The sequence below is a fragment of the Mytilus trossulus genome, chromosome 2 (assembly GCF_036588685.1).
Source record: "Mytilus trossulus isolate FHL-02 chromosome 2, PNRI_Mtr1.1.1.hap1, whole genome shotgun sequence".
Lineage (NCBI taxonomy): Eukaryota > Metazoa > Mollusca > Bivalvia > Mytilida > Mytilidae > Mytilus > Mytilus trossulus.
In genome coordinates, this window is record NC_086374.1 from 38,823,670 (window position 1) to 38,850,941 (window position 27,272).

General features: G+C 30.3%; 3 protein-coding genes across 5 annotated transcripts in view; 2 read left to right on the forward strand and 1 right to left on the reverse strand.

Moving 5' to 3' along the window:
- Positions 1-5,423, forward strand: part of LOC134707166 (transmembrane protein 245-like) — a 28,335-nt gene extending 22,912 nt beyond the window's left edge. For 2 of the 3 annotated variants that reach the window (XM_063566718.1, XM_063566719.1), the window contains 3 exons: positions 385-536; positions 1,220-1,280; positions 4,980-5,423. In XM_063566718.1, coding sequence (XP_063422788.1) covers positions 385-536; positions 1,220-1,280; positions 4,980-5,013 — 247 coding nt within the window. In that variant the 3' untranslated portion in view covers positions 5,014-5,423. The remainder of the gene's footprint in view (positions 1-384; positions 537-1,219; positions 1,281-4,979) is intronic. The other variant, XM_063566720.1, reaches the window with a different exon arrangement.
- An 8,102-nt stretch (positions 5,424-13,525) lies between these two features.
- On the reverse strand, positions 13,526-18,260 carry LOC134707169 (uncharacterized). Its single transcript, XM_063566722.1, has 3 exons — positions 18,099-18,260; positions 15,797-15,958; positions 13,526-14,995 (listed from the first exon to the last, which is right to left on the reverse strand). The coding sequence occupies exons 1-3, from the start codon at positions 18,121-18,123 to the stop codon at positions 14,781-14,783; spliced, it is 402 nt and encodes a 133-aa protein (XP_063422792.1). The 5' UTR covers positions 18,124-18,260; the 3' UTR covers positions 13,526-14,780.
- A 2-nt stretch (positions 18,261-18,262) lies between these two features.
- Positions 18,263-27,272, forward strand: part of LOC134707168 (serine/threonine-protein kinase 11-interacting protein-like) — a 43,964-nt gene continuing 34,954 nt past the window's right edge. Inside the window, exons 1-4 of the mRNA XM_063566721.1 lie at positions 18,263-18,667; positions 24,090-24,289; positions 25,732-25,899; positions 26,184-26,291. Of these exons, the coding sequence (XP_063422791.1) occupies positions 18,610-18,667; positions 24,090-24,289; positions 25,732-25,899; positions 26,184-26,291 (534 nt within the window). The 5' untranslated portion in view covers positions 18,263-18,609. The remainder of the gene's footprint in view (positions 18,668-24,089; positions 24,290-25,731; positions 25,900-26,183; positions 26,292-27,272) is intronic.

Here is a 27,272-nt window from a genome sequence, read left to right on the forward strand (position 1 = left end):
TAAAAGTAAACCATAAAAGGTCAAAGTATAGTCTTCAACACGGAGCCTTGTGTCACACTGAACAGCAAGCTATAAAGGCCCAAAAAATTGCTAGTGTAACACTATTCAAACAGGAAAACATACAGTCTAATCTATATAAAGAAATCGAGAAACGAGAAACACTCATGAACCACATCCACAAATGACAACCACTGAACATCAGAACGATCAGGTTACTGACTTAAGACAGGTGCAAAAATATGCAACTGGTTTAAACGGTTTAATAGGTACCAATCTTCTCCCTGACCTGAAACAATAGTGTAACATCACAACATAGAAAGAAGTCTTTAAGTCTATTTTTCTCTAAATGAGCAGTACCTGGTATATGATTTATTCTGTTTTCAGTGGTCATCCATACATAACTGGTCTTGCCATTGCTGGTGGTATATTTTGGTTGGGACTGGAAGGTGCTATTATCGGTCCTATACTTCTGTGTTGCCTTATTGTAGCTATTAATGTATACAGCAACATGTTACAGCCTGACACCCCTACAGCTGGTAAGTAGGATGGAATGGTCCATATTTTAAGATAGGTGACAGGAAAATGCTTACTTGACATATCTTAATTCTATATTTAAGAAGGATATTAGGTTTTGCATTATTTGGATATGTAATATAAACCTGTTTTAACTTCATTAAAGGTTTTATGTTTTAATTTTGCATGACAGATATTTTGCTAAAATAATAGCTTTGCTTTATATGTCTGTTGTTATTTTTTTTTTATTTGAGGTTTGCATGCTTGTTATATTTTTTTTTAAAAGACGTTAGACTTGATTTTCCTTTAATTAAACAATGCACTTATGCTTAAAATCATGCACTACCACATTGAATAACATTAAAAATTTAACAAAACACTGGAAAACAAAAGATTGTTGAAATTTTCTTTGTTTAAACTAAAAATAATGAATTCCGTTTAAAACTTACATTAGGTCGATTGAAAAGAAATAAGTGTCTCTGTATTTAAAAAAAGAACTATGAGGTTTTGTAAAAAGAAAGTTAAGTACACAACTAATAGCTAAAAGCATGATAAACTTTTGTTATTATGAATTGGTATGCTTGTGTTTATGTGATAAAAGAATGAAATTAACAAAAGGCTTGTTTTAATTAATGAGAAGAGAGATCTCTGTGAATTACAATATCTGATTAAATAGGAATAACATAGCTGTTGTTACTATAATTAGGCTATAACACACAAGAACCAAGAGTACACAGAGTAAGCCTTCCATCATCATTGTTTCAGAGGTATGTTACAAGTTATCTCCCTTACAACTTAAATTACTCTGTATAGTACAATAAAAGCCTACCTCAATTATTTTTGCACAATTATAAAAGAGTACATGTAGTGTGTACTAATGATGTCACAATAAATATGATGTCATGAAAAAGACCTTTCTATTGGTTTTAGTGAAAAATAAAAAAAGATATTTGTCCTATCAACTCACCCATCAAAGACGAAAGGTATGATGGTTAAATATGTCTGTCCATCAACATAGAATTTAACTTGTAATGTGTAAAAAGGAATTTTCTCCCTCTAAGCTATAAAAATCTCTTATTTTTGTGCATACTGATGATGGTGCATGATATTTGTAATGTTGTCATAATGAAATTAGCAAGGGACACAAGGTCTTTTTCTAAATTAGCAATACATCTTCTTGTTTTAATTTTGAAGAAGTCAAACATGTTGATATCATTGAACATCAAAGATTGAAGATTTTTCAAAAGATACATATACACACAGAAGAAAATTATATATTAATTCATCTTTAATAATCATAGTGGCAAACTAATAATATTTGAAACCTATCTTAATAGAATATGATAGACATAACTTTATATCCATCAGAAATTCACACAAGTTGTAGAGTTATAAATAAATCACTGCAAATATCAAACTGTAAACGGAGAAAACAGATATCAGCAAAATAAATGTAAAATGCAAATGTAAATTAAATTAATAATGAAGAATATACAGTATTGTCAGGTCAATTCCCTGTTCATTTCACGATTAACACACAGGGATAAATATAGATTCTTACATTGGTACCAGTGTATTATCGGATTTATCCAATCGAGATAAATAAATTATCAATTTTAAAGTCCGAGCCGCCTCGGCGAGGACTTTAAAATTTATTATTTAACTATCGAGATTGGATAAATTCGATAATTCACGAGTAACTATGTAAGAATCTGTTTCTCTAATGATTAAAAAATACATTTTCTTTTTTGTTAACCGAAAATCCCCTTCGAGTGCCTTTCACATTGCACAAAGTTGTCAATTTCATTAACACCTGTTACATCCAGTTAGCTAAAAAGGTCATGACCCTTAAAATCATCCAATGATGTTCTGATTAAATTTTTTTATACAATGGGTTCGCAAAGGGATAAATTTCCATAGAATTAAAGAAACCTATATATAATACAACTAGAACCTAGTGCAATAAATAATTTGTTAATGTTAAAAAAAAATAATTTCTATGTGTTTTAGTGAAAAATAAAATAAGATGTTTTTGTCTTATCAACACACCCATCAAAGATGAAAGGTATGATGGTTAAATCTGTGTCTGTCAATCAACACTTCCATAGATAAATCAATAGAAAACCAATTCCCATGAAATTTAAACACAGCATTAGAATGAAAACTCCCATTCCATTTTGATTCTTTTCTATTATGTTCTTTAGGAGTAAGCGTACTTTAACCATTAGATTCAAGGCAATTTTTTTCACATACTGTGCGCTTTTTCAATTATGCTTATTTGATTTCCTCAAAACTTTTCACTATTGTTTGGATTTATTAAAGAAATTATTCCTTTTAAATTAAAAAAAGTTCTGTTTGTCTTGCCAGATTTTCAGGACTTTAAATGTCAGATAAGGCAAATTTTCAGATAATGCACCATAACTAAAGCATGCTAAGAATCATATAAAAGAAACTTTATATAATTATTGCAATTGGTGAAAGTAAGACATGATTTGTTTTGGGATTTTTTTTGTTTTCAATTCAGAGTTTTGGAACTTTGACTAAAATAGGCCCTAAACACACCTTCCTCTTCCTGCAATTATATCCCCATTGCTATGCTTTAGCTATATCACACTCATTTGATTAAACACATTGACTGAGCCTTCTACAAACTGAGCAGACTTTTCAGATTTTGTATTTCAAAGAATTTTGAAAATGTTTTGATGATTCCTTGTAAATCTCCTAGAATATACTTGTAAATCTTCTAGAATATACTTACTTGTAAATCTTCTAGAATATACTTACTTGTAAATCTCCGAGAACATACTTACTTGTAAATCTTCTAGAATATACTAACTTGTAAATCTCCTAGAACATACTTACTTGTAAATCTCCTAGAATATACTTACTTGTAAATCTCCTCGAATATACTTACTTGTAAATCTCCTAGAATATACTTACTTGTAAATTTCATAGAATATACTTACTTGTAAATCTCATAGAATATACTTACTTGTAAATCTCATAGAATACTTACTTGTAAATCTCCTAGAATATACTTACTTGTAAATCTCCTAGAATATTCTTACTTGTAAATCTCCTAGAATATACTAACTTGTAAATCTCCTAGAATATTCTTACTTGTAAATCTCCTAGAATATACTAACTTGTAAATCTCCTAGAAAAATCTCCTAGAATAAACTTACTTGTAAATCTCCTAGAATATTCTTACTTGTAAATCTCCTAGAATATACTTACTTGTAAATCTCCTAGAATATACTTACTTGTAAATCTCCTAGAATATACTTACTTGTAAATCTCCTAGAATATACTTACTTGTAAATCTCCTAGAATATTCTTACTTGTAAATCTCCTAGAATATACTTACTTGTAAATCTCCTAGAATATTCTTTGAACCAGGTTTAATCCACCATTTTCTACATTTGAAAATGCCTGTACCAAGTCAGGAATATGACAGTTCTTGTCCATTTGTTTTTGATGCGTTTTGTTTTTTGATTTTGCCATGTGATTATGGACTTTCCAAATTGATTTTCCTCTGAGTTCAGTATTTTTGTGATTTTACTTTTTACTTGTAAATCTCCTAGAATATACTTACTTGTAAATCTCCTAGAATACTTACTTGTAAATCTCCTAGAATATACTTACTTGTAAATCTCCTAGAATATACTTACTTATTTCAGGTGTAGGTGAGTAAACTACACATCTTGGATGGTGTTTAATTGAACAGGAATTGTATGTTATAAATAATTGCATGTAGGATAATGGTGGAAATTGAATGTGTATTGTCTAATCTTTTAACCTTTTGGTAAACATGGTAGAAATAATCTGTAATTTTTAAGTGCATGTGTTACTTTACTACTTATCACAAACCGTTGAATAACAAAAAGTAAGAAGATAAAGCATAATTTAATTGCTTTCTCAATTTAAGTCATATTCAGTACATACAAAAGACAGCAGAAATCATTTTAAATTGACACAAATCAAATTGAATCGTAATATAATCATTAAACAAGTTTTCATCATAAAACATATATCCTTTAATATGTATGCATTGTTCCTGTTCTCTACTTATTGTAGTTCAATATTCTAAAAATTAAGAGTGTTTAGTTAAGATGTGTAATAAAGAAGTTTGTCAGATTTGAATGCTGCAATTGGAAGTATTTGTTGTATATGGATGTGTCGTAAGAAAGGGATAAGCCCAAGGGCATGTTTAAATATTATAGTGGACTTAACCTTGAAAAGGAACTATTATAATTTTGTTTCAAGTCATTATACTTAGCTTACTATACATTAATACTTAATATTCAAATCTATTTTAAAAATAATGTAATTTGATTAACAATTTCCAATTATATTTTGCACCTTTTTTTGTACAGTTTGATATATTTTAAAACAGCCTCACAGATTTGTTATTTAAGGAAGAAAGTAAAGTTCTGCATTCTTAATCTGTGTATTTGTCATTTCAGGTCCGTTAGCAGTACAGATGTGATGAGAAGGTGATACAGTGCAATACTATACTCAAGTTAGCCATATTGGAGAGTTTACAAGGCTGCATGATCTCAGTTATTGAATGTTTTGCTTGTTTATGGCATGAAATGCTATTTGTATTGTCTTATTAGTTGATATTGTATGTGTCTTGCTTCAGATTGTATGAAATAATACAACAATGAATAATCTATGCAGTTTATGATGTGATAACTATATACCAGTAGTTAGTTAAATATTATGTGTAGTCATGTTTTATGTATAATGATATTAAATAGGAGACTTCTTTGATGAAAGGGCAAGTTGAGTAATTAGATATATTCAACTTTACAGATTATTTTTACTGGGACATGTTTATTTGTACAAAACCCTATCAGTCGAATATCTTATATTACATTATTTGGTATAAGTAAATATTAACTATAGTTAAGCAGTGTTCTCCCCAGGATTTTTGGATAGCACCAGGGTAACGCGTGACGAAATGAATTTTACAGTATTTTGTGTCGCGTTGCGTCGCTTATTTTTTTTTTGTTACTTTTTGTCATTTTGTTTTGTTTACTGTGGTACTGTGTAGTAGGACTTTGGGTCAGAAAATTATTGGTAGAAAAAGTCAATCAATAAACAGTTTGTATACTTTAATATCTTTGAAGAATAAATAAAAGAAAGCACAATTAGTCTTTAAGCTGAAGTCACTTCTTATATTTTGATCAATCCATTTTGTCCCGATACTTGTAGTTACACTACACATTCCCCATGTTAGATTTCTCCATAACAATGAACTTTGAACAAGATTTTGATACAGAACCTTCAGTAAATCAAAAACTATTTTCCATAGTTTTAGACCTGATTGTTTTAGACAACAACAACTTTATTTTTATGATTAAATCTTTGTTACAGACATGGAGAGTACTTTATAAGATTTATAAATTCACAAGGGTTAACCCTGGCTACAGTCCTGCAAGGGATTTGTGGCAGTAGGCTTTTAATCATCTGCTGCAGTGAAATATTTTCCAAACTAAAAAAATACCTATTTATTATAATATGTCTGTGCATCAATAATGGTATGATTCTCAAAAATAATTTGCAAAACATTTTTGTTGGTATGGTCTTAGAATGTTTTTATACTTAATGTAACATTCTAATATAATTTTGCATTCAATTTGTACTTTATTTTTATTTGCAATGAGAAATTATATTTGAGGAGCATTTATTTATAATTAGCAAAATCAGGGGAAGTAACTCCACAATTACTTCATAAAAGGCAAATTATTTTGACTTGAGACTGGCGTAATCAGCTGGTAATAGGGTTCATTAACAAATGTCTGCTTGTCCCTCACAAGTCTGTTATTAAAATTAAATCTTAATTAATTAAAACACAAAAGAATCATGTACATCGATTAAATCCAATCATCAAGGTTAACCTCAACAGGTAAATCGATCACGTGGTGTAAACAATCTACTTGTCAATACTGGATTAAACTGGTTAGAACTGGTCAATTTTGATGTAAAGTTGAAGTCATCTGAAACTTTACCGATTAAAATACGATTTTTTTACCGAAAACTTTAGCACCACGGAGAAAAATTATACATCGCGGCAAGAACGATACCACCGCGGCAGAAAATTATACATCTCGGGCCCGTGGTCCTATAAGGGCCTGGGGAGAACACTGAGTTAAGTCAAGTAGTAATACGAGTGACAATATTTTATTTAGATGATGAATCACGGAGAAGGTTTATTTTGAAGGTGTAAAAGTTTGCAATTTCGTTTTTGTCAGGTTGTTTATGTACATTGTACTGTTACAATTATTATTACATGCTTGTTTGATAATACAATGTATATGCATTTATGGAAGGTTCCATTTGAAATAATATGGACTTTAATTTTAATGATTTTCGTTCAGCTTTTGTAATAAGTCAAAATTTGCACCTTCTAATAAACCTGCCATGCAGTATTGATATAAGGAAAAGATGTTTCGTCCATAGTTTTAATATGACAAAACTCAATACCTCAGTAATGTCTAAGTTTATAATTGAGGAGTGCAATGATTGTAATTGATTGTCACATACTGAACAGTAAATCAATATAAAGACAGTATGTATCATGACATTTCTCATCTATGTGGCATCCTCTTTCTTTTATATAATATAATTAAAACTAAAAGTATGATAGATTGTGTTATGACGATTTATTTAGGGAAAAAAATATAATTTTTAACATTTTAAAATTTACTGATTATTGTTTTTTAAGTTTATTATTGTTACTGGTAGACTAAAAGTGCTTTCTGTATTTATATGTGCAATTTATAAATGTTGTTGGTGATTTTGTGGTAAATATTTCATTTGTTTTAAGCTGTTTTGCAGTCACTCTAACTGTATTTTTCTACCTTTGTCAACTTTTATTTGTGTCTTTTGTTAAAGAAAGAATAGTGGATTATGCAAGATAACCATCCATAAAGGTTTGTAAGGAACGTGAATTTGTCAAAATTAAAGATTGGAGACAGAGGAAATGAAAAATTGCCAACAAAATTTGGGATGTGATGTTCACAAGTGCAGTTATAATTACAACACAGAGCTTTGCTAATAAAACAAACAGAATTTTCATCACAAGCTGACAATGATGACTTTGAATACTGTACTCTCTGTCTCATCATAACATTCAAAATATGATTTATAAATATTTTTGAAACACCAACTGAGATTTCACAACATTGTGGAGTCTGTCTACCAAGAAATTGATGATTGATGCCATCAAATTGTAAGGGCATTACACATTATATTGAATTAGAATTAGTAATTGATATTTAGGCAAACATTCATTGACTTTTTATTGAGCTGCCTTCACCAATTCAGAATGGTTGACCTAAGCATACCTGTTTATTTCTGTGATTTTGTTGTAGAATCTATAAATTTTCACAAACAACTTCCTTTGATTATTTTTATTTACTGCTTTGGGTTGATATGCATTGGTAAATTGAACATCAAAATTAGATGTAATGGGCTGGCAAGTGGCATGTTTTTATTTCATTAGTTTTCAATGTTTTTTAAAAAGTCAAAATAAGAAATTATTGTTGTCTTAAAATAATAGAACATTTTTTTAAAACTTGTAACTGTGTTGTTGATATATAGACATAAATTCAGATATATGTAGAATCTAAGATCTTTTTATGAATTGGTCAGAAAATTTTACATATGCAAAATTATACAAATTCATGGAAGATAATGTTTGCAATTTCAGGGGAGATAATTAATTAAAAAAAGTTATTTTACAGGTAAACATTTTTCATTATTTTATAGAATGGAAAGAAACAAAAACATTTACTTAATATTTCCTTAATTATGGGGAAACTGAAACCAAAACTTTTGAAAACAAGGTTTAATTATTGTGTCTATAATATGATAATTGATATTTTAGTTTATATACTTTTATCTTTCATTAAAATATAAGAAAATAATTGATCATGAAAATTGAAGGAGCTATTGACTTTGACTATTGATATGGGTTTTTTTTCATATTTCATGAAATGTTATATCATATTATGCTTGGATTGTTATGATTTTTTTAAGCATCATATATATTACTTGTTATTTATATTTTATTTGCCTTTTATTTATTTTTACAATTTTAATAAAGACTGAATAAAAGAGTTTGTGTGTACTTTATTATCTGTAATCCCTATCTATTATATCTAGACATTTTTAGTTACTGTGGATCCATTATTATTTAATTTTCTGTTGTTTTCGTTGAAACAAATTTACCACAAATTCAAATGTTCAACGAAATGCACATTTTCTTTAGGCTTTGTATGCGGAGATAGGCAAAACCACCAAATCAAATACCCACGAATCCTCAACCCAACAAAATGATACTTACGAAAATAAATAAATCCACATTATCTGAATTAGAAGGATATCACTTTGTCAGCACCTCATACAAAACAAACTGTCAAAATTTATTTTAGTTGATAATACCATCTTAACTACTAGTACTAGTAAAACCAACAGTAATAAGTTAACCCACTAAGGTCCATGCTAGATCCATACCAAAGTGATCATTCATCAGTGAATATTTGTTCCTTGTTAGATTTAATTGCATTAAGAAGTTAGCATGATTATTTTCCTCATTTTATTATAATTTGATACAACACAATATACTATTTATTTATATTCATACTATCATTGATTTTTGTATCCTCTGCTATAATTTATGAATAAGGAGATGTGGTATGGTAACCATTAAGAAAACTATCAAATACAGTCAAATTTAGCAGATTTAATCAGTTCTAGTCTTTGAAAAGCCATCAGCTAAAACAAAACCCATACTGTATAGTCAGCTATAAAAGGCATGACAATATGTGAAACAATTCAAACATAGAAAAGGATCAAACTGCTTGTAAGCACTGAACTGTAAAGATTGCTTTAATTTATCAGTGGGAAGTTAAATTAATAATTGAATTGGTTGTACATTGTAGTTGATTATACAGCAATTCTAGACAAAGGAAGATAACTCCAAATGTTTAAAGATGATGTTAACAATGACATCCTTCTATTTTTATACGACCGCAAATTTTGAAAAAAATTTCGTCGTATATTGCTATCACGTTGGCGTCGTCGTCGTCCGAATACTTTTAGTTTTCGCACTCTAACTTTAGTAAAAGTGAATAGAAATCTATGAAATTTTAACACAAGGTTTATGACCATAAAAGGAAGGCTGGTATTGATTTTGGGAGTTTTGGTCCCAATATTTTAGGAATTAGGGGCCAAAAAGGGCCCAAATAAGCATTTTCTTGGTTTTCGCACTATAACTTTAGTTTAAGTTAATAGAAATCTATGAAATTTTGACACAAGGTTTATGACCACAAAAGAAAGGTTGGGATTGATTTTAGGAGTTTTGGTTTCAACAGTTAAGGAATTAGGGGCCAAAAAAGGGCCCAAATAAGCATTATTCTTGGTTTTCGCACAATAACTTTAGTTAAAGTAAATAGAAATCAATGAAATTTAAACACAATGTTTATGACCACAAAAGGAAGGTTGGTATTGATTTTGGGAGTTTCAGTCCCAACAGTTTAGGAATAAGGGGCCAAAAAGGGACCCAAATAAGCATTTTTCTTGGTTTTCGCACCATAGCGTTAGTATAAGTAAATAGAAATCTAATAAATTTAAACACAAGGTTTATGACTATAAAAGGAAGGTTGGTATTGATTTTGGGAGTTTTGGTCCCAACAGTTAAGGTAAAAGGGGCCCAAAGGGTCCAAAATTAAACTTTGTTTGATTTCATCAAAATTGAATAATTGGGGTTCTTAAATATGCTGAATCTAACTGTGTATGTAGATTCTTAATTTTTGGTCCCGTTTTAAAATTGGTCTAAATTAAAGTGCAAAGGGTCCAAAATTAAACTAAGTTTGATTTTAACAAAAATTGAAACCTTGGGGTTCTTTGATATGCTGAATCTAAAAATGTACTTAGATTTTTGATTATTGGCCCAGTTTTCAAGTTGGCCCAAATCGAGGTCCAAAATTAAACATTGTTTGATTTCATCAAAAATTGAATAATTGGGGTTCTTTGATATGCCAAATCTAACTGTGTATGTAGATTCTTAATTTTTGGTCCAGTTTTAAAATTGGTCTAAATTAAAGTGCAAAGGGTCCAAAATTAAACTAAGTTTGATTTTAACTAAAATCAAATTCTTGGGCCTCTTTGATATGCTGAATCTAAACATGTACATAGATTTTTGATTGTGGGCCCAGTTTTCAAGTTGGTCTAAATCAGGATCTAAAATTATTATATTAAGTATTGTGCAATAGCAAGTCTTTTCAATTGCACAGCATTGTGCAATGGCAAGAAATATCTAATTTCACAATATTGTGAAATAGCAAATTTTTTTTTTAATTAAGAGTTATCTTTCTTTGTCCAGTAAAGTAAGCAAGAAATATCTGCAAGAATTTTTTTTAATTGGAGTTATCTTTCTTTGTCCAGAATCAACTTAAATCTTTGTTATATACAATATACAATGTATATTCACTTTTTACTACTAACTGATAAATTTAGATAATCTTTACCATTCAGTGATAACAAGCAGTTTTTTTACATCTTAATATTTTATGATGTATTTAAATGAGTAGTAATTGTTGCAAACTCCATTAGAATATTTTAATTGAAATTAGTTTTGGAATAAGGGAAAGGGGGATGTGATTAAAAAATTGGGTTCAATTTTTCTCATTTGAAATTTTTATAAATAAAAAGAAAATTTCTTCAAACATTTTTTTGAGAGGATTAATATTCAACAGCATAGTGAATTGCTCTAAGAGAAAACCAAAAATTTTAAGTTCATTTGAATACATTCATTCTGTGTCAGAAACCTATGCTGTGTCAACTATTTAATCACAATCCAAATTTAGAGCGGAATCCAGCTTGAATGTTGTGTCCATACTTGCCCCAACTGTTCAGGGTTCAACCTCTGCAGTCGTATAAAGCTACGCCCTGCGGAGCATCTGGTTGTATATGTTATGTAATTTTCTTGACAAGTATAGAGAGAGTATCTGAGAATATATATTACATCCATAAATTTCTTTACTGTTCATGGATAGGATGTACAGATGTTATGATAAATGCACTATATTCTGTGTATCAAAAAAAGGTAGTGATAAGCCTTGGAACATTAAGATATCAAGTTTGTACCATTTCATGCAATCTTTACCTAAAAACAAAACCAGTCAAGTTAAAAACAAAAACAGACAGCAACAACTCATAACCACCAAATAACAGGCTCCTTACTTGGGACAGCCACATAATGAATGTGGTGGGGTTAAACATGTTTGTGAGCGACCAATCCTCCCACAACCTGTGACTGGTGTAACCTAACAAACTATAGTTTTACCACAGAACACACACAGTAGCTATTGGAATGAACACAAGACACAATGTGCCAACTTTAGAGTACCAACAGTTATAGAAAACAAAGCAAATAATAACTAATAAATAAAGAGAGGTCTTTCTCTTACCTGGTGCAATGCCAAAATATAAGTACAGGGAACCAACAGGATGAGTGACCATATTTTTTGCTGATCCTGCAACTTCTGTGGTGGTAACATTACACTTCTTAAAAACTTAATATTTCAGAAGGTAGGAGACCTTGGTTCCTCATGTTTATTATATACTAGATTTGATGCCTTATGTTATGAATAAGTTTTTTTAAAAGAAGTTTGTAATGTTAACAACACAGCCCTGTTGGATCATTTAAACTTTGTCAAGCTTTCTGCTACAGAACTTAGGTCGCAGGATCAGCAAAAGATATCTATAAAATACTTCAATATTTAGTTTATAGCATTTCCCATTGTCAAAACACTTTCAGCTCAACCTGGCAATTGCAATCCTTGATCTTTTTTATGCCCCACCTACGATAGTAGAGGGGCATAATGTTTTCTGGTCTGTGGCTCTGTTTGTCAGTCTGTTTGTTCGTTTGTCCTGCTTCAGGTTAAAGTTTTTGGTCAAGGTAGTTTTTGATGAAGCTGAAGTCCAATCAACTTATAACTTGTTGCTTATGATATGATCTTTCTAATTTTAAAGCCAAATTAGACTTTGGACCCCAATTTCACGGTCTATTGAACATAGAAAATGAAAGTGGGAGTTTCAGGTTAAAGTTTTTGGTCAAGGTAGTTTTTGATGAAGCTGAAGCCTATCAACTTGAAACTTAGTACACTTGTTGCTTATGGTATGATCTTTCTAATTTTGAAGCCAAATTAAACTTTTGACCCCAATTTCACGGTCCACTTAACATAGAAAATGATAATGGAAGTTTCAGGTTAAAGTTTTTGGTCAAGGTAGTTTTTGATGAAATTGAAGTCAAATCAACTTGAAACTTAGTACACATGTTCCCTATAGTATAATCCTTCTAATCTTAATGCCAAATTAGATTTTTACCCTATTTCACGGTCTATGGAACATTGAAAATGATTGAGTGGGGCATCCATGTACTTTGGACACATTCTTGTTTTTCAACTATTATGTGAACTTTATTTTGGATTTAGAATCATTATAAGGTATTTATGCCCTTCATACAGATCTAGGGTCACCTGATCAGGAAGAAGTTATAAGGTTGTTGTCTCATTAACAAACATATACTAACATTGTAGGGATTCATTAAACCTCATTTCATTGTTCATTGGTTTATGTAATGTTGTCAGTTTTTCAAAAATAAGTAAAAGGTTAAGTATATTTAGTTTACAACATGACTGTAGGTTAATTTTGTCTGACCAAAAACTAATTTTCATCATTTATTGATCAATGTAAAGTTTTTAAGATAAGGACTTTATTAGATAATATAAAGATAAACTAAATTTTTAAGATATCAATCTGATTTTGATGATACATGTCCTTCTGGTGATGTCAATCTCACGACATTAATTATATCATTAATGTTTTGTGATTGAGTCATTTTCTCTGCTACTATTATTTATAATTTAATAAGGTTGAGTCAATATAGCAGGTGACTATTTTTCTTGCAGTATTAATTTCAAGATTAAAATAAAAATGTTTTTTAATTGTTTATTCAATCATAGTTTAAAAGTAACACTTTTAAAATATTCAACATTTGCATCTCTACATTTTTTTCCACATTATTTACATACATAAAATAACTTACCACAAAAATATATATGACATATAAAAATTTGTATATCAGTTGCTTAAAATGCATCATAAGAACTCCTGTAAAGTTACAGTGGCTTTGTAAATCCATTACTGTTTGTCATTGTTCTTCTAAATTTGACCCCAAAAAATGTGACATGTTTCGAATAATGTTTTAGTCAGAAAAATTACACAATCAATGGACAAGATATAAATTAATGTCTATGAAACACAAATAAACTGTAGACTCCAAAATCTGCCAAATAACATTTAAAACATGTACACCAACAGTAATTTCAACCATACAAGCTATTAAATCAATAATGTGGTTAACTGGTAACATCATAATTCAAAATGAAAAAAATAATTAATGAACTGCTGAGAGTTTTCTGAAATAGAAGTTGCTAAAACTCTTTCACTTGTCAACGAATCTCAACTTCATTAAGCAGATTCAATCAAATATATCTTGTAATTCTGATATTCCAGTATCAAATCTATTCCTTTTGCAAAGAAAAGCTGAATCTACATTACCCGTATGGAAAAATCCATAAAAATAGAGAAATCATATGACTTACATTATAAATTCTTATCATCCAGTCCCTTTAAGGTTTATGGATTGTGATAAATCAGTCTACAATGACAACTAAGTACAGAAGTTCTATGTTCAAAATTAATACTTTAAACTGAAAGCAAAATATTTGTGAATGACATCCAAACTTTGGAGTTTGGATGTCATTCATAAATATTTTGCTTTAAGTTATTTCAAAAACAATATACATGTATATATATCACAGGCAAGGCATAGAATACATTTTTAACGTAGATGGGTAATTGTAGTTGAATTTTTTATTTAGAGTTATCTGCCTTAGTTTAGTTGGTAACTTATATGAAAATTAAAAGTATATTGAACACTTTTCAAAATACAATATGAGGTTTAATTACATTTCCCATTACTGCCTTCACATTATATGTCTGACCATGATTATGTGTTCCATAATTGAAAAATAATTTCATCACATACAGTAAATTCTGTCAAAATGCCATGACTTATCGAAGCTTTAATAAAACCATATTTATTATCATTCATAACTGGAATTGATAATTTTCTGATGTCAACTCTTAATAACAGCTGTCTGATGAGAGACATAAGTTACAGTTTATTATCTTTTTGACCATTTTATTGCACCATCTCCAATATTAAAGTATGTCTTTAAAATATGTCTAGCTGACTGTCCAATTCCAATAGCTGCAAAACTCATAACAATTGTTCCTTGAACAGCTAAACGTGTGTGAATTAAATACATAGGAAGGTCAAGTTTTCTCGTCCTCAGTCCCCACATGGCATAAATAAACAAACCTCCTGCTACAGGAAGTCCTAAAACAAAAGAAAAGTTAAATTGAGGAATGTTGAAAAATTCCATAATTACCGGTACATATTTAACACGAAAATGAGGTCCATAAACATAATAAATATAAACCTTCACAACACACAATATTGTTAAAAAAAAACAAATATAAAAGTGTTGTTATTCCAAAGATATTGTAAATGTCCTATTACATGATTTTATCATATTTTATTATTATTGTTTTATTTTCCACCTGTAAATTATCTTTACATGTTTGCAATCAATGAAAATATGTCCATAAAATTAACAGATCAACAGGAAAACATAATTTCATCCTCTTATTGTAAAAGGTGCATACAAAAATTAAGTAGGTTAATAATTTTAAAATACTGCATGATTTTAAATAAATTATTTATTGTTCTTGTAGGGAATAGGTTCTTTTTACAATCATAGAGGAATGACAGAAGCTATGCAAACAAAATCACAAAAAAAATACTTTTCTATTGTAACAGCTATATAGTAATTCCTAATTAATCACACTGATATTTTGATATGATGAAGAATGGACACTCTGATACTATGTGAACCAGATGTCTTTTGGATTATTACTGCGGTTGGGTGATGGTTAGATAAACTGGTTTGTTTATGTTTACTACATGTATCTCTAACACCTTTCTTTATAAAAGTCCTAGAACAAAACTAATAAATATACTTTTTCCCCTGATTAAGATTTCACATTATCCACTAGTCTATAATTGAGAGTCCAATAGTAAATAATAAAGAACTTCATGTTTTCTTCCAAATTAATTAATACCATACAAAGATCTTACCTACATAGGGAACCATAAATTCAATTGGTCTACTGTTTGGCTTGGTCAACTCTGGAAACTCTTTCTTCGCATCCTGATATTCATGCCAAGCTTTTTCCCGTTCTTCAGCCATCCATTGCTCTATAGGTGGGCGATCAAGATAAACTGGTTCATACCTGGGTTCTAAAATGGAGCAATAATTTATTTTGTTTGTTTATAAATATTAGAAAATATGGTTACTGGTATGATTGCCAATGAGACAACTCTCCATTCAAGTCACAATTTGTAAAAGTAAACCATTATACCTAACATTGTCAAAGTATGTTCTTCAACACAGAGCCTTGGTTCACATTATACTTATTCAGCAGAGAATAGCAAAGGTAACTGAAAAAATGCATTCAATTAATATCATATCAAAATATAATGTTTACTACATGAACCTGTGCCATACCTTATATTATCAAACTGTTTTACTATGTATAATTCAAAAGTTACATGAGCATGATGAACTTGACCTTTACTTTGTTTCACTATAAGTACTGGTGATATCAGTATCATCCTGGATTCATTCTGCTTACTTTAATCAAGGATTTGTATCTTACTATACAATCCTTGCTTTTATTAAAATATATTAATATCAAAGCTATTAAAGTTAAATAAATTTTTCTCAGATATTCATATGGTATAAATTCTTGAAATTCATGAAAATACATGGAACTTTTGTTCAAATAATGCACATTCTGCAATAAATAAAACATGCCAAAAAAAATATAAAATTAGGGCATATGGACCCTGGGCTAGCAGGTATTACGGCGAACAAGTACTGGGGTGAACATGAATCAGGGCAAACAGACCTGGATTCTGTGATATCTACATGTACTTACTATCTGACTATTTGCAAAAAAAACAAATGATGTATATATTGGCCCTCTGATACACCTTATCGCTATTTGTCAGCCATCACTAGAAATCACACAGGTTCCCATAAAATTTTGACGTCGTAGAACAAAATATTTGACGCCACAATGGAAAAGTAATTGTTGTTTGCGTCAAGCGGATGGGTCAGCCGGGATTAGCGATAAGGTGTATTGGCTCTTAAACATAACACACAATGAACATATGTTATGACAGGTCTTTGTATTTTTAGTCCACAATAACAAATGTAAGTTACTTTCCTCTAATATCCTTGACTGGTGTCTTAGACTTATAAAAATTATAAATTATAGACTTCTACTTCTACTATGAAATGACCCCCTTCAACACGTTGAAGTTTACGTCACTTGTACTGCGCATTGCTTTGTGAAGATATATATACAGTGAAATATAACAAATTTGTGATAGTAAACAAAAAACAAAAACAAAAATTTTACATAGTGATAGACTGATAGTGCATATTTTTAATTAATTATTTTTAAATATTAAGATAAAACTATTTACACATGATGAATTTACGGGCTGTAGGTGTAGTTTGAGACGGCTACTTTGAACGACTCTATAGAGTGGCTCATCACAATACTCAGGGGAAGGCTGTTCCAGATTTTAATTGTGCTTGGGAAAAATGATTGTTGTCTTATTTGTGTTCGGCAGGATGGAATTTGGTATGAGAGTGTGTGCATGTTCCTGGCGGTACCACGATTTCCCGAGAACTACGAGAACAACATAATATCCCGAAAACAAGATTATGTATCCCGAGAACAAGATTTTTAATTGTGTTATAGGTGTTTTTATTGTGTTTTGACTACTTTTTACAATAGTAAAGAATACTAATATGAGATAATACTCGTTTTTATTCAATAAAAATGCAATTTTAGGTCAAAAATTCGATTTCTATGTCTTGTATGCAAAATCCTTGTTGAACACAATGTGGCGGACATTCTTAAGGTAGACAACTTAAGAAAATCAAAGTATTAGAAGATCTTAGAAGAACTGACAGAAAAGAAAAGTATCAAAAGTACTGAAAGAATAGATTTTATTAACAAAAATAAACACCATAAAAAATCTTGTTCTCGGGATATATAATCTTGTTTTCGGGATATTATGTTGTTCTCGTAGTTCTCGGGAAATCGTGGTACCCTGTTCCTGGACTGTCTGAGCGTGTGAATTATAATCTGTCTGTTTTTGTTATAGCAATGAGGTGACATGAAATTTTATAGAACATGACCAGGCGTGCATCAGTTCTTCTCTGTGCCAGGTCTCTCCATTTTAAATGATCTAGCATGTCACTAACGCTTGAGGTGTTTCTGTGTCGGTTAGTGACATATCTAATCTATAGACTCATGAAAGTTTCAAAACTGTTTTTCATGGTGGGCTATACTGTTATTACCTGACTTCGTGTTATTTTCCGCCATCTCGGAATCCACTAGGGCTACAATGTATACGGTTTTTTTTATAAACTGACAGCAGTGTACGTGCTGATTATGAAATCATCAACAAATCTTCTACAAATTGCCCTTGACCCTGAAATGTATATTCAAAACATTAAAAAGATCCACAGAAATCTGTGTCGAATAGACGCATCAAAATAAATGCAAAACTTAGATGTCACATGCCCTTAGAAGCTGGATTTTTAAATAGCTTATATTATTACACATCACACTTGATTGTTTTATTTAAAAAAACACATATTTTACATTTCATAAACATCATACGAGAGTAAATTAGGAGAATAACAACCTGACAGGAAATTAGGTTGTCGTAGCGGTTACACTGAACAGACAAACTGACAAAATGTTATTGTACATTTCCTGATTAAAACCTAGTATCTTCATATACACTTCTCCATATTACACAGCTTTAAACTCAAGTTCAAATGTGCATGTATTTCCCTTGAAGAGATGCAAGGAAAAGAATATGAATTAGTCAATCAACTGGCTTTACTTCTCAGAAAAAATGGTAATACTATATAAATAGTGTTTATTAATTTTGTTTCTATTTGTTGTAGAAGTTCTATTGGACAGATTGTATAAATTTGATTTTAAGAAGACATTTAATTGTAACTTGAGATCATGATTCAGATCTCCTGTAGTTGGTGATTGCAATACTGCCTTACTGGTATACAAATTTTGTACCAGTAGAGTGGGGGCCCATATTCGCCGGGGACACAATTTCGCCGTTTTCTGATTTTGAGGTGAAAACACTTCAAAGGATGACTGAAATTGTAGAAATGTGCCAATAAATTGTAATTTTTTAAACTTAAACAAAATTACGGCGCTTACTGCAAAGGACAACGATTTGCGGTCAATTTCCTGAATGAAAAACAGGATTTTCAAAGATTATTTTCTAAGTAATTTTTTGACTGATTGGCCTAAAGTTCTGTTTTTTACACCTTTGAAATGTTTGCTGTTCATCTATAATGAAATTTATTTGATAAATATTATATAAAACTGCAGTTATTTGGTTTTAGATAGATGTGTAAAAACGGTGAATATGTGTCCCCCATTGACAAAACTTCAGGGAATTTCATACCCCCTTTCATCTAACTTTACAGATGATTTACAGTGCGAAAATGAGCACCCCACTCTACATGCAGTATTGTAACTTTTTATAAAAAAAAAACCAGCAATACTGGCAAAATTACTGGTACATTAATGATATACCAGTATTGTAGTTGTATTGTTGACTAGACCATATTGAAGATCAAAGGGAGATTAAATGAACTCAAAAAGATTATAGAGTATAATTGTGAAATCAATTAACAACCAGTTAAAAGCCATTACTATACTTGCACAAATAAACAAAGGATTTATATTGAAATTAACTCATATCATCATTATTATTTAAACAATTTCTAATAATTTTATCATATTTCTATATTTCATTTATTTCAATATAGATAAAATAAAATAAAAGCTTATTATTATCTGAGTTATTATTCAATAAACTCAAGGCAAATTATTAGACTCTAACACTGTAAATTCAGCATTTACATGTATGCCATCACATATTTTGACAGATATTTTAATTTATGTATACCTTTTTGTGTACTAAGATCATAGCTGTCAACTGACCCGTATTCTGCGGGTGTGACCCGAGTTTATCACAATTCTGAGGGATCACCCGGATCACCCGCCGGGTCATTGAAATAACCCGGGAATTCCGAAAATGACCCGATTTCACCCGTATTTCTTAGCCTCGAGATTGATTTCATAAGTTATATTCAATTGAAATACCGGCAAATTCGTAATTCTTCCATGAAAAGAAAGTTCATCTAGCTATGTAAACTGTCAAATTAAGTGACCCATAAAGTGCATGGCTTCACTTGACAGCTTAGGTGTCAAACACACTGTTAATTAACACCAATTACCCTGGCTTTAAGTCGTAAATAAATTTGCGTTATCGGTTTAAAAAAATATTTCAACCAAGATTTACTTCCCCTTATTTGTCACCATTCAAAATTATTCCTTATACTTACGTTTTATGGGTAAAAAAGATTTAATAATCAAAATATAAAATTCAAATACATATTGAAAAACAACTTATCATTATTTTTATACCTTTATACAATTTAAAAAAAATAGTTGCAAATTATATTTCACATTTATACTTCCTTTGACTGTATTACTATATTTTATCATAGTCTAATTCCCTTGTAGACATTAAAGCCAGTCAAGGTCGTTAAACACTTCCATATATATGACATTAAAACCTCATGACCAGTAGTGTTTATCCTTTTACACTTACGTTTAAATAATAAATTGAAGTGTTTCATCATCTCATAAAGCAAACAACATAAGACTGTGTCACTCAAATTTAACAAAAAAGGTGCAATAAAATAATAATTAATAGAATTAAAAATGACTTAAGGTGGTACCTAACACTACATGGAGATAATACTGAAATTCTGCTCGAAACTTTTTGTACGCGTTATGACCTGAGATTTGATTCTTCAATGCAGGTCATGACCTGCATTTCCATCATCACAGGTTGACAGGTATGACTTAGATTGTATGCCTTTGTCTTTATTTTTTTATTAATCTTTCACAACAAAAGATATCAATATTATTCATTAATTATAAAAAGTTGCTTCATCATGTTCATATAGGGGAACCTGATTATAATAAAATTAACTAGTTTGTCTACATAAATGCAGTCTGCACGGTTAGCCACTAGTCCGATGCCCCAGACTGGTAAAATTTCATTCAGACTAGTTAGTTTTTGCAAAACTTTGTTTGGACAAATAAGAAAAATCTCAGGATATTGGTCTTAGGACTAGTAGTTGAAAAAGTTTTTGGTGCAGACTGTAAATGTTAAGGATTGAAGCAGTTGATTCAGAACCATGGACAATACAATTAGTAGTGTTGAGAATAGTTCGAAGTTATAACGTTACGTTTCCCGTATTTACGTTCACATGCTTGTGACGTTGCTTACACCTTGTATGGGCTTCGCCATTGTAAATATTATACGCAAAGTAAACACAACGCAAAGTACACATACGACTTTCTTAGTTTATTCCGCACATTTATGGTGCAGCAATGCGTGCAAAGGAGACAATAAGATTAACATTAAAGTTGGAGATGTAGTTCAAGTGCATGACGATAAACCGCGAATTAAATGGAAAACAGCAGTAGTGGAGGAAGTTGTTACTGGTAAAGATGGTTTAGTGCGTTCGGCGATAATCAGAACGAACAGTGGCCAGACTTCACGTCCGATCGTCAAACTTTATCCGCTAGAGATCAACGAAGATGAACTATCAAATACATCAGAGGAGACGAAAGAAGTCGATACCAAAAGAACACTGCCTATGCGAAAGGCAGCAATGCGTGCAAAGGAGAACATTAAATTTTGGACAAATTCTTAGAGGACATTAAATTTTGTGTCTGATTTTCAAATCGTTATAGAGACTGTAATTGCCCATCATATTTTAAATCATATTTTTTCGTTTCAATTATGAACATTTAAAGTAATAGTCTATTGTTTTGTACATAAATACACTTTGCCGGCCCCAGTATGTTGAGAATAGTTCGAAGTTATAACGTTACGTTTCCCGTATTTACGTTCACATGCTTGTGACGTTGCTTACACCTTGTATGGGCTTCGCCATTGTAAATATTATACGCAAAGTAAACACAACGCAAAGTACACATACGACTTTCTTAGTTTATTCCGCACAAGTAGCATATACATGTTTATCTACTGGTTCAAAAACTAATACAAGACCAGCACTCTGACAGTAAATTTTTTGTGTACTAAGATCGTATGCCTTTGTCTTTATTTTCTTATTAATCTTTCACAACAAAAGATATCAATATTTTTCATTAATTATAAAAATATGCTTCATATAGGGGAACCTGGTTATAATAAAATTAACTAGTTTGTCTACATGAATGTTAAGGTTGAAGCAGTTGATTCAGAACCATGGACAATACAATTAGTAGCATATACATGTATATCTACTGGTACAAATACAAATAATAGACCAGCACTCTGACAGTAAGAGAGCTGTACAGATGCTATCTGAAATAGAAGTTGTAATCTAGTAAGCGTTACAGAAAGTCCACATAGACTGATTACATTGTACCTAAATACCAATATAGGAAAGGGGAGGGGTTGCAGAAATCACATCTGAAGAAGAAATAGACAATACCAATGCTGATGATACTGAAGCTATAACAGCATTAATGTCAATATAAAATTCACTAAAATATACTACATGAATCTTAGAAAGAGTGAGCTGAAAGAAAACACAGAAGAAAGTACAGAGTTTGATAAAATGCTGAGACAGAATGGTTAAGAAAAAAATATCAGAAGATTTAAAAATTTATTTGATGACAATCACAGTGTACCATCTATGGCATCACCAGTTAAACACAATCATTCCTAAAAAAATTGTCATGTCATATGTTAATTTCATTATGCATATATGTGACACCTTTAATAAAAGATTAATTACCTATATTTTTTATTTAAAAAAGAAAGCACAATATTGGTACAATACTGGAATACAATACTGGTACAAAATTTTTATACCAGTATTGTGGACAATACTGGTATACCAGTATTGCGATCACCAACTACAGGAGATCCCATGATTCTTATTAGAAAATCACTGTCTCTTGAGCCTCGAACCCTGGACATCTGTCTTAAATGTTTCAAGTCTGCAGTAACCTAATGAGCTTAATAAAGTCCTTTCCTTGTGCAACTATGTATGACTGGCTAAGTATCAACATCTAAATAAAAGCAATCACTTCACACTTCCCTTAGGTCATCATGTAAGCCAAAAAAGTGTCCCATGAAATTGTGTCTTCTTGAACCTTATTTCACAGTTCATCTGTGAAATTTTGTTCATCGGACAGAATATCACATTTGTAAACTATAGAATAGTGTCTCCCTTAGTGAACAATTGTCCTTAGTACTTGGACATAATTCCATGGGTGTTTTATAAAAATATGTCACAAGGGACAAATTTTCATAGTGTAGCTATTTTTTTCTGCCCTTAAAGAAGGGAAATAATTAAGCAATCATTGAAATGTTTTAATCAATTAGTTAAATCATAATTTATATTTAAATCAAGACAACACAGATGTAAACAAAAAAGGAAAGTGGTGAATTTAAACAGCTATATGACTTTTTGTGTCATGGTAAATACCCTCAAGAGTTTAATAATAATGAAAGATGATCATTCATAAGGAAGGCCAAGCAATATGAAATTAAAAACAATGAAATGTTTTATATACAAGTAGACAAAAAAACACAGGAAAAAACATTAAAACTTGTTATTCATAATGACAAACTGAGTGTTTATGAATATTATTCATGAAATAAATATTATTGATCAAAAATGGCATTCCAAAGATGATAAAACAAATCATTTATTCCTACTGCATATTTTAAAAACAAATGTCGATTTAGTCGATTATTTTTTGTAAATTAAATTGTTTGGTATTAGACAAGACTTTTATGCAATTTGGACATGTTTTCACTTTGAAAAAATATCTAAAAAAGGTCAAAATAGAATTACTTTTCAAGGGACACTTTTACACAAAAGTGGACAATATTTTATAATAAAATTCTGTCCTGAACAAAATTTCACATGTCATGACCGTGAAGTTTTGTCCGTGGGACACCATTTCATGGGGGACACTATTTAATCCTACAATCATACATGTACATGACATGTCATGTTCCACGATGACCCTCACAACCCTTTCTAGAAATCCTCTCTTACTAATATGGGATGTTAAAGATGAGCCCCAAACATGCCAAATGTAAGAGCAAGATTCTTATTATAAAATCACATTGTCTTCTTATTTAGAGAAAATTATCAAAATTGTATTTATTGTACTTTCAATATATACTTTTGTAATCCTAATTTCAGGTGACAGAATTTTAAATGGTGAAAGTAAATTAAGCCTTACTACACAGTCCTTGTCTTTACTAAATGTTTCCTTCAGAAGATACAGCGATGCCAAAAATAATGAACCCAGTCGTAATAGGTCACACAGAGACCAGATGGAGAAATGGAAGTTTAATGTTCAGTACCTTCATGATTTTATTACAAAGACTATTTCACTTAAGGTAATATGCATTCAGTATTTTTCATGATTAATTTCATCTTAATCGAAAGATTGTATAGAGATTTTATCACTGCATCGATTGCAATAGGCATGATAGGATATTTATCCACTGGAGACTGATAAATTTTAAAAGGAGTAGGTTCAGTAAAACCCCTTTTTGGCCCCAAAAAATAGCAGTTTTACAAAATTGTGAAATTGTATAATTTTAGTTATTTATTGGAGAGTAGAATGCTTCTGCTACATAAATATATGCTGTTTTTGACAATACAATGTACATATATCGGGTACTGGCATCATTAAGTCATGCTAAATTACTGAAATCTTCACAATTTCAGCATTTTAGTTAAATTTTAGACGGTTTCGTCTTAAATGAAAGTGGCCGCATTCTTGTTCATTCATAATATTGAAATGTTAGTTGTATTTAATAATAATACATAACATATACAAAGGTTGAGGATGAATATGGATGTGGCCACTTTCATTTTTGAGAAAAACGATCTGAAAAGTGACGTTTTTTTGCATATTTGATAGATTTTTCATATTTACGCTTGGCTTGAATCGGAGCGTTTTTAATGACTCAATCTGTTAAAATCTTTCACAAAAACTAACCAAATCAATTGAAATTGACACTTTAGTGTTTACAAAGTGTACAAAATCTTTCGTTGAACCTGAAATTTGAGGCCAAAATTGGCTCTTACCAGACCTACTCCTTTTAAAGGCAAGACATGCCACTATTTTTAAATATTTTTAATATTTAACTGTCAATCTTGGGTCATCAAACAATGTCATGTATGTGTTGTAGATTAACTCTAAAGTTTTATTTATTTTTTATCTTTTTCTTTATATCAAGTTAACAAATCTAGGTCTGCAAAAATAGAAAAACAAAGGATATGGCATATCTATTCATGTTGTTACACCACCATTTCAAAATTCTTAAATATTGAACCAAATTTGTGAATTCTCACAGCTCTCTTCTAACTCCAAGAGAACCATGCATATTATGAATTGTGCACTTATGTCACCGACATGTCAATTTTCAAAAATGTACATGAAGCAACGCTTAATCTCTGGTAGTAACCTGACCTACTTCTAAAGTAGCACTCTGGTTTTCTAAAAAATCTGCATATTTGAAGCATGCTACATTGTGTATGTGCTCCATCTACCCTCAAATATGTGCAGGTAAATTTTGGCACTAAATGGTCAAAATATTTTTGTCATTCAAATTCATTGACTAGTATAATAACAATAGAAGCTCTTTTTTGGCACAAGAATAACTTCTTTTCATATGTCCCAAATGTGATTGATTTACAGCTTCACAAGCATGAATAACCTGTTTTCAGTATTTGTCATGGATTTTTTAAAACAATTTAAAAAATATATCAACATTTTATTAAGTGACTATGAATTGTAATAATTATGATAAAGATGTTATTTCCTTTACAGATAACACACAGTACAGCAACTATGCAAGGTCCAATATTGATATCCAGGTTCCGCAGTGTTGAAGTTCTGGAACTGAAAAAAGTCCCAATTCATATGTTAGAAGGACTGCACAGGCTTCGTGGACAAATAAAAATCATTATTGTTTCAAGATGCCTTAATTCCTTACAAGTAAATATATTGTACATCAAGCTAAATGATATTTCAATGTAAAACAAGATTTCATAATCATGCATATTTTTAGAATAATTGTAACGGATGAATTGTATGTTTGAAAGAAGTTATTTTTACATCATGAATAATTGTTTTCACTCCAAGTAGGAAAATGCATTTGATAGAATTTAAAATATTGTTGATTCATTTTGATATAATTAAGATAAAAAAAAATTGAATCCTGTGGAAATATCTTGTATAAGTGTGATCGTCACAGACATAATTTTAAAATATTTTTTCAGGATCTTTTTGAAGCCTGTGGAGGGGATCAAAGTTCACCAATGTCCTGGCCATGTTTAAAATCTATATTCCTAAGTTATAATGGACTGAGGAAATTAGACTCATCTTTGGTAAGTTTGCTTGATGGCATTTCTGAAGTGATTTTGTATTCATGTTTTAAATGCAGATGTTTTCTGTAAATGTCAATAAGAGAGCATGACAACAATACTTATCTGACAGAGAAAACAATATCTAGGGGCCAACATATGGTCTTCAACAGTAGGCATATTTCTACATTGTTCTATTGTCATAAATTCTTATTTCATATCTTTGCCCTCTCTCTTAAAAACCATTTAGAACAGTTCTTTCTGTTAATTTGTTTTAGAATATGAAATCAAACAAAACTGAAGGTCTCTACTAAATTTTCTTTTAAAACACAAGGTTGAACTTTGATGACATTGAGAATCATTATGATCTCTGTTTCATATTTGGTTATTTTTGATTGTCAGATACATTGTAATTGTCAGATACAATGAAATTGTCAGATACAATGTAATTGTCAGATACAATGTAATTGTCAGATACATTGTAATTGTCAGATACATTGTAATTGTCAGATACAATGTAATTGTCAGATACAATGTAATTGTCAGATTATGATCTCTGTTTCATATTTGGTTATTTTTGATTGTCAGATACATTGTAATTGTCAGATTATGATCTCTGTTTCATATTTGGTTATTTTTGATTGTCAGATACATTGTAATTGTCAGATACAATGTAATTGTCAGATTATGATCTCTGTTTCATATTTGGTTATTTTTGATTGTCAGATACAATGTAATTGTCAGATTATGATCTCTGTTTCATATTTGGTTATTTTTGATTGTCAGATACATTGTAATTGTCAGATACAATGAAATTGTCAGATACAATGTAATTGTCAGATACAATGTAATTGTCAGATACATTGTAATTGTCAGATACATTGTAATTGTCAGATACAATGTAATTGTCAGATACAATGTAATTGTCAGGTACATTGTAATTGTCAGATGCAATGAAATTGTCAGATGCAATGTAATTGTCAGATACAATGTAATTGTCAGGTA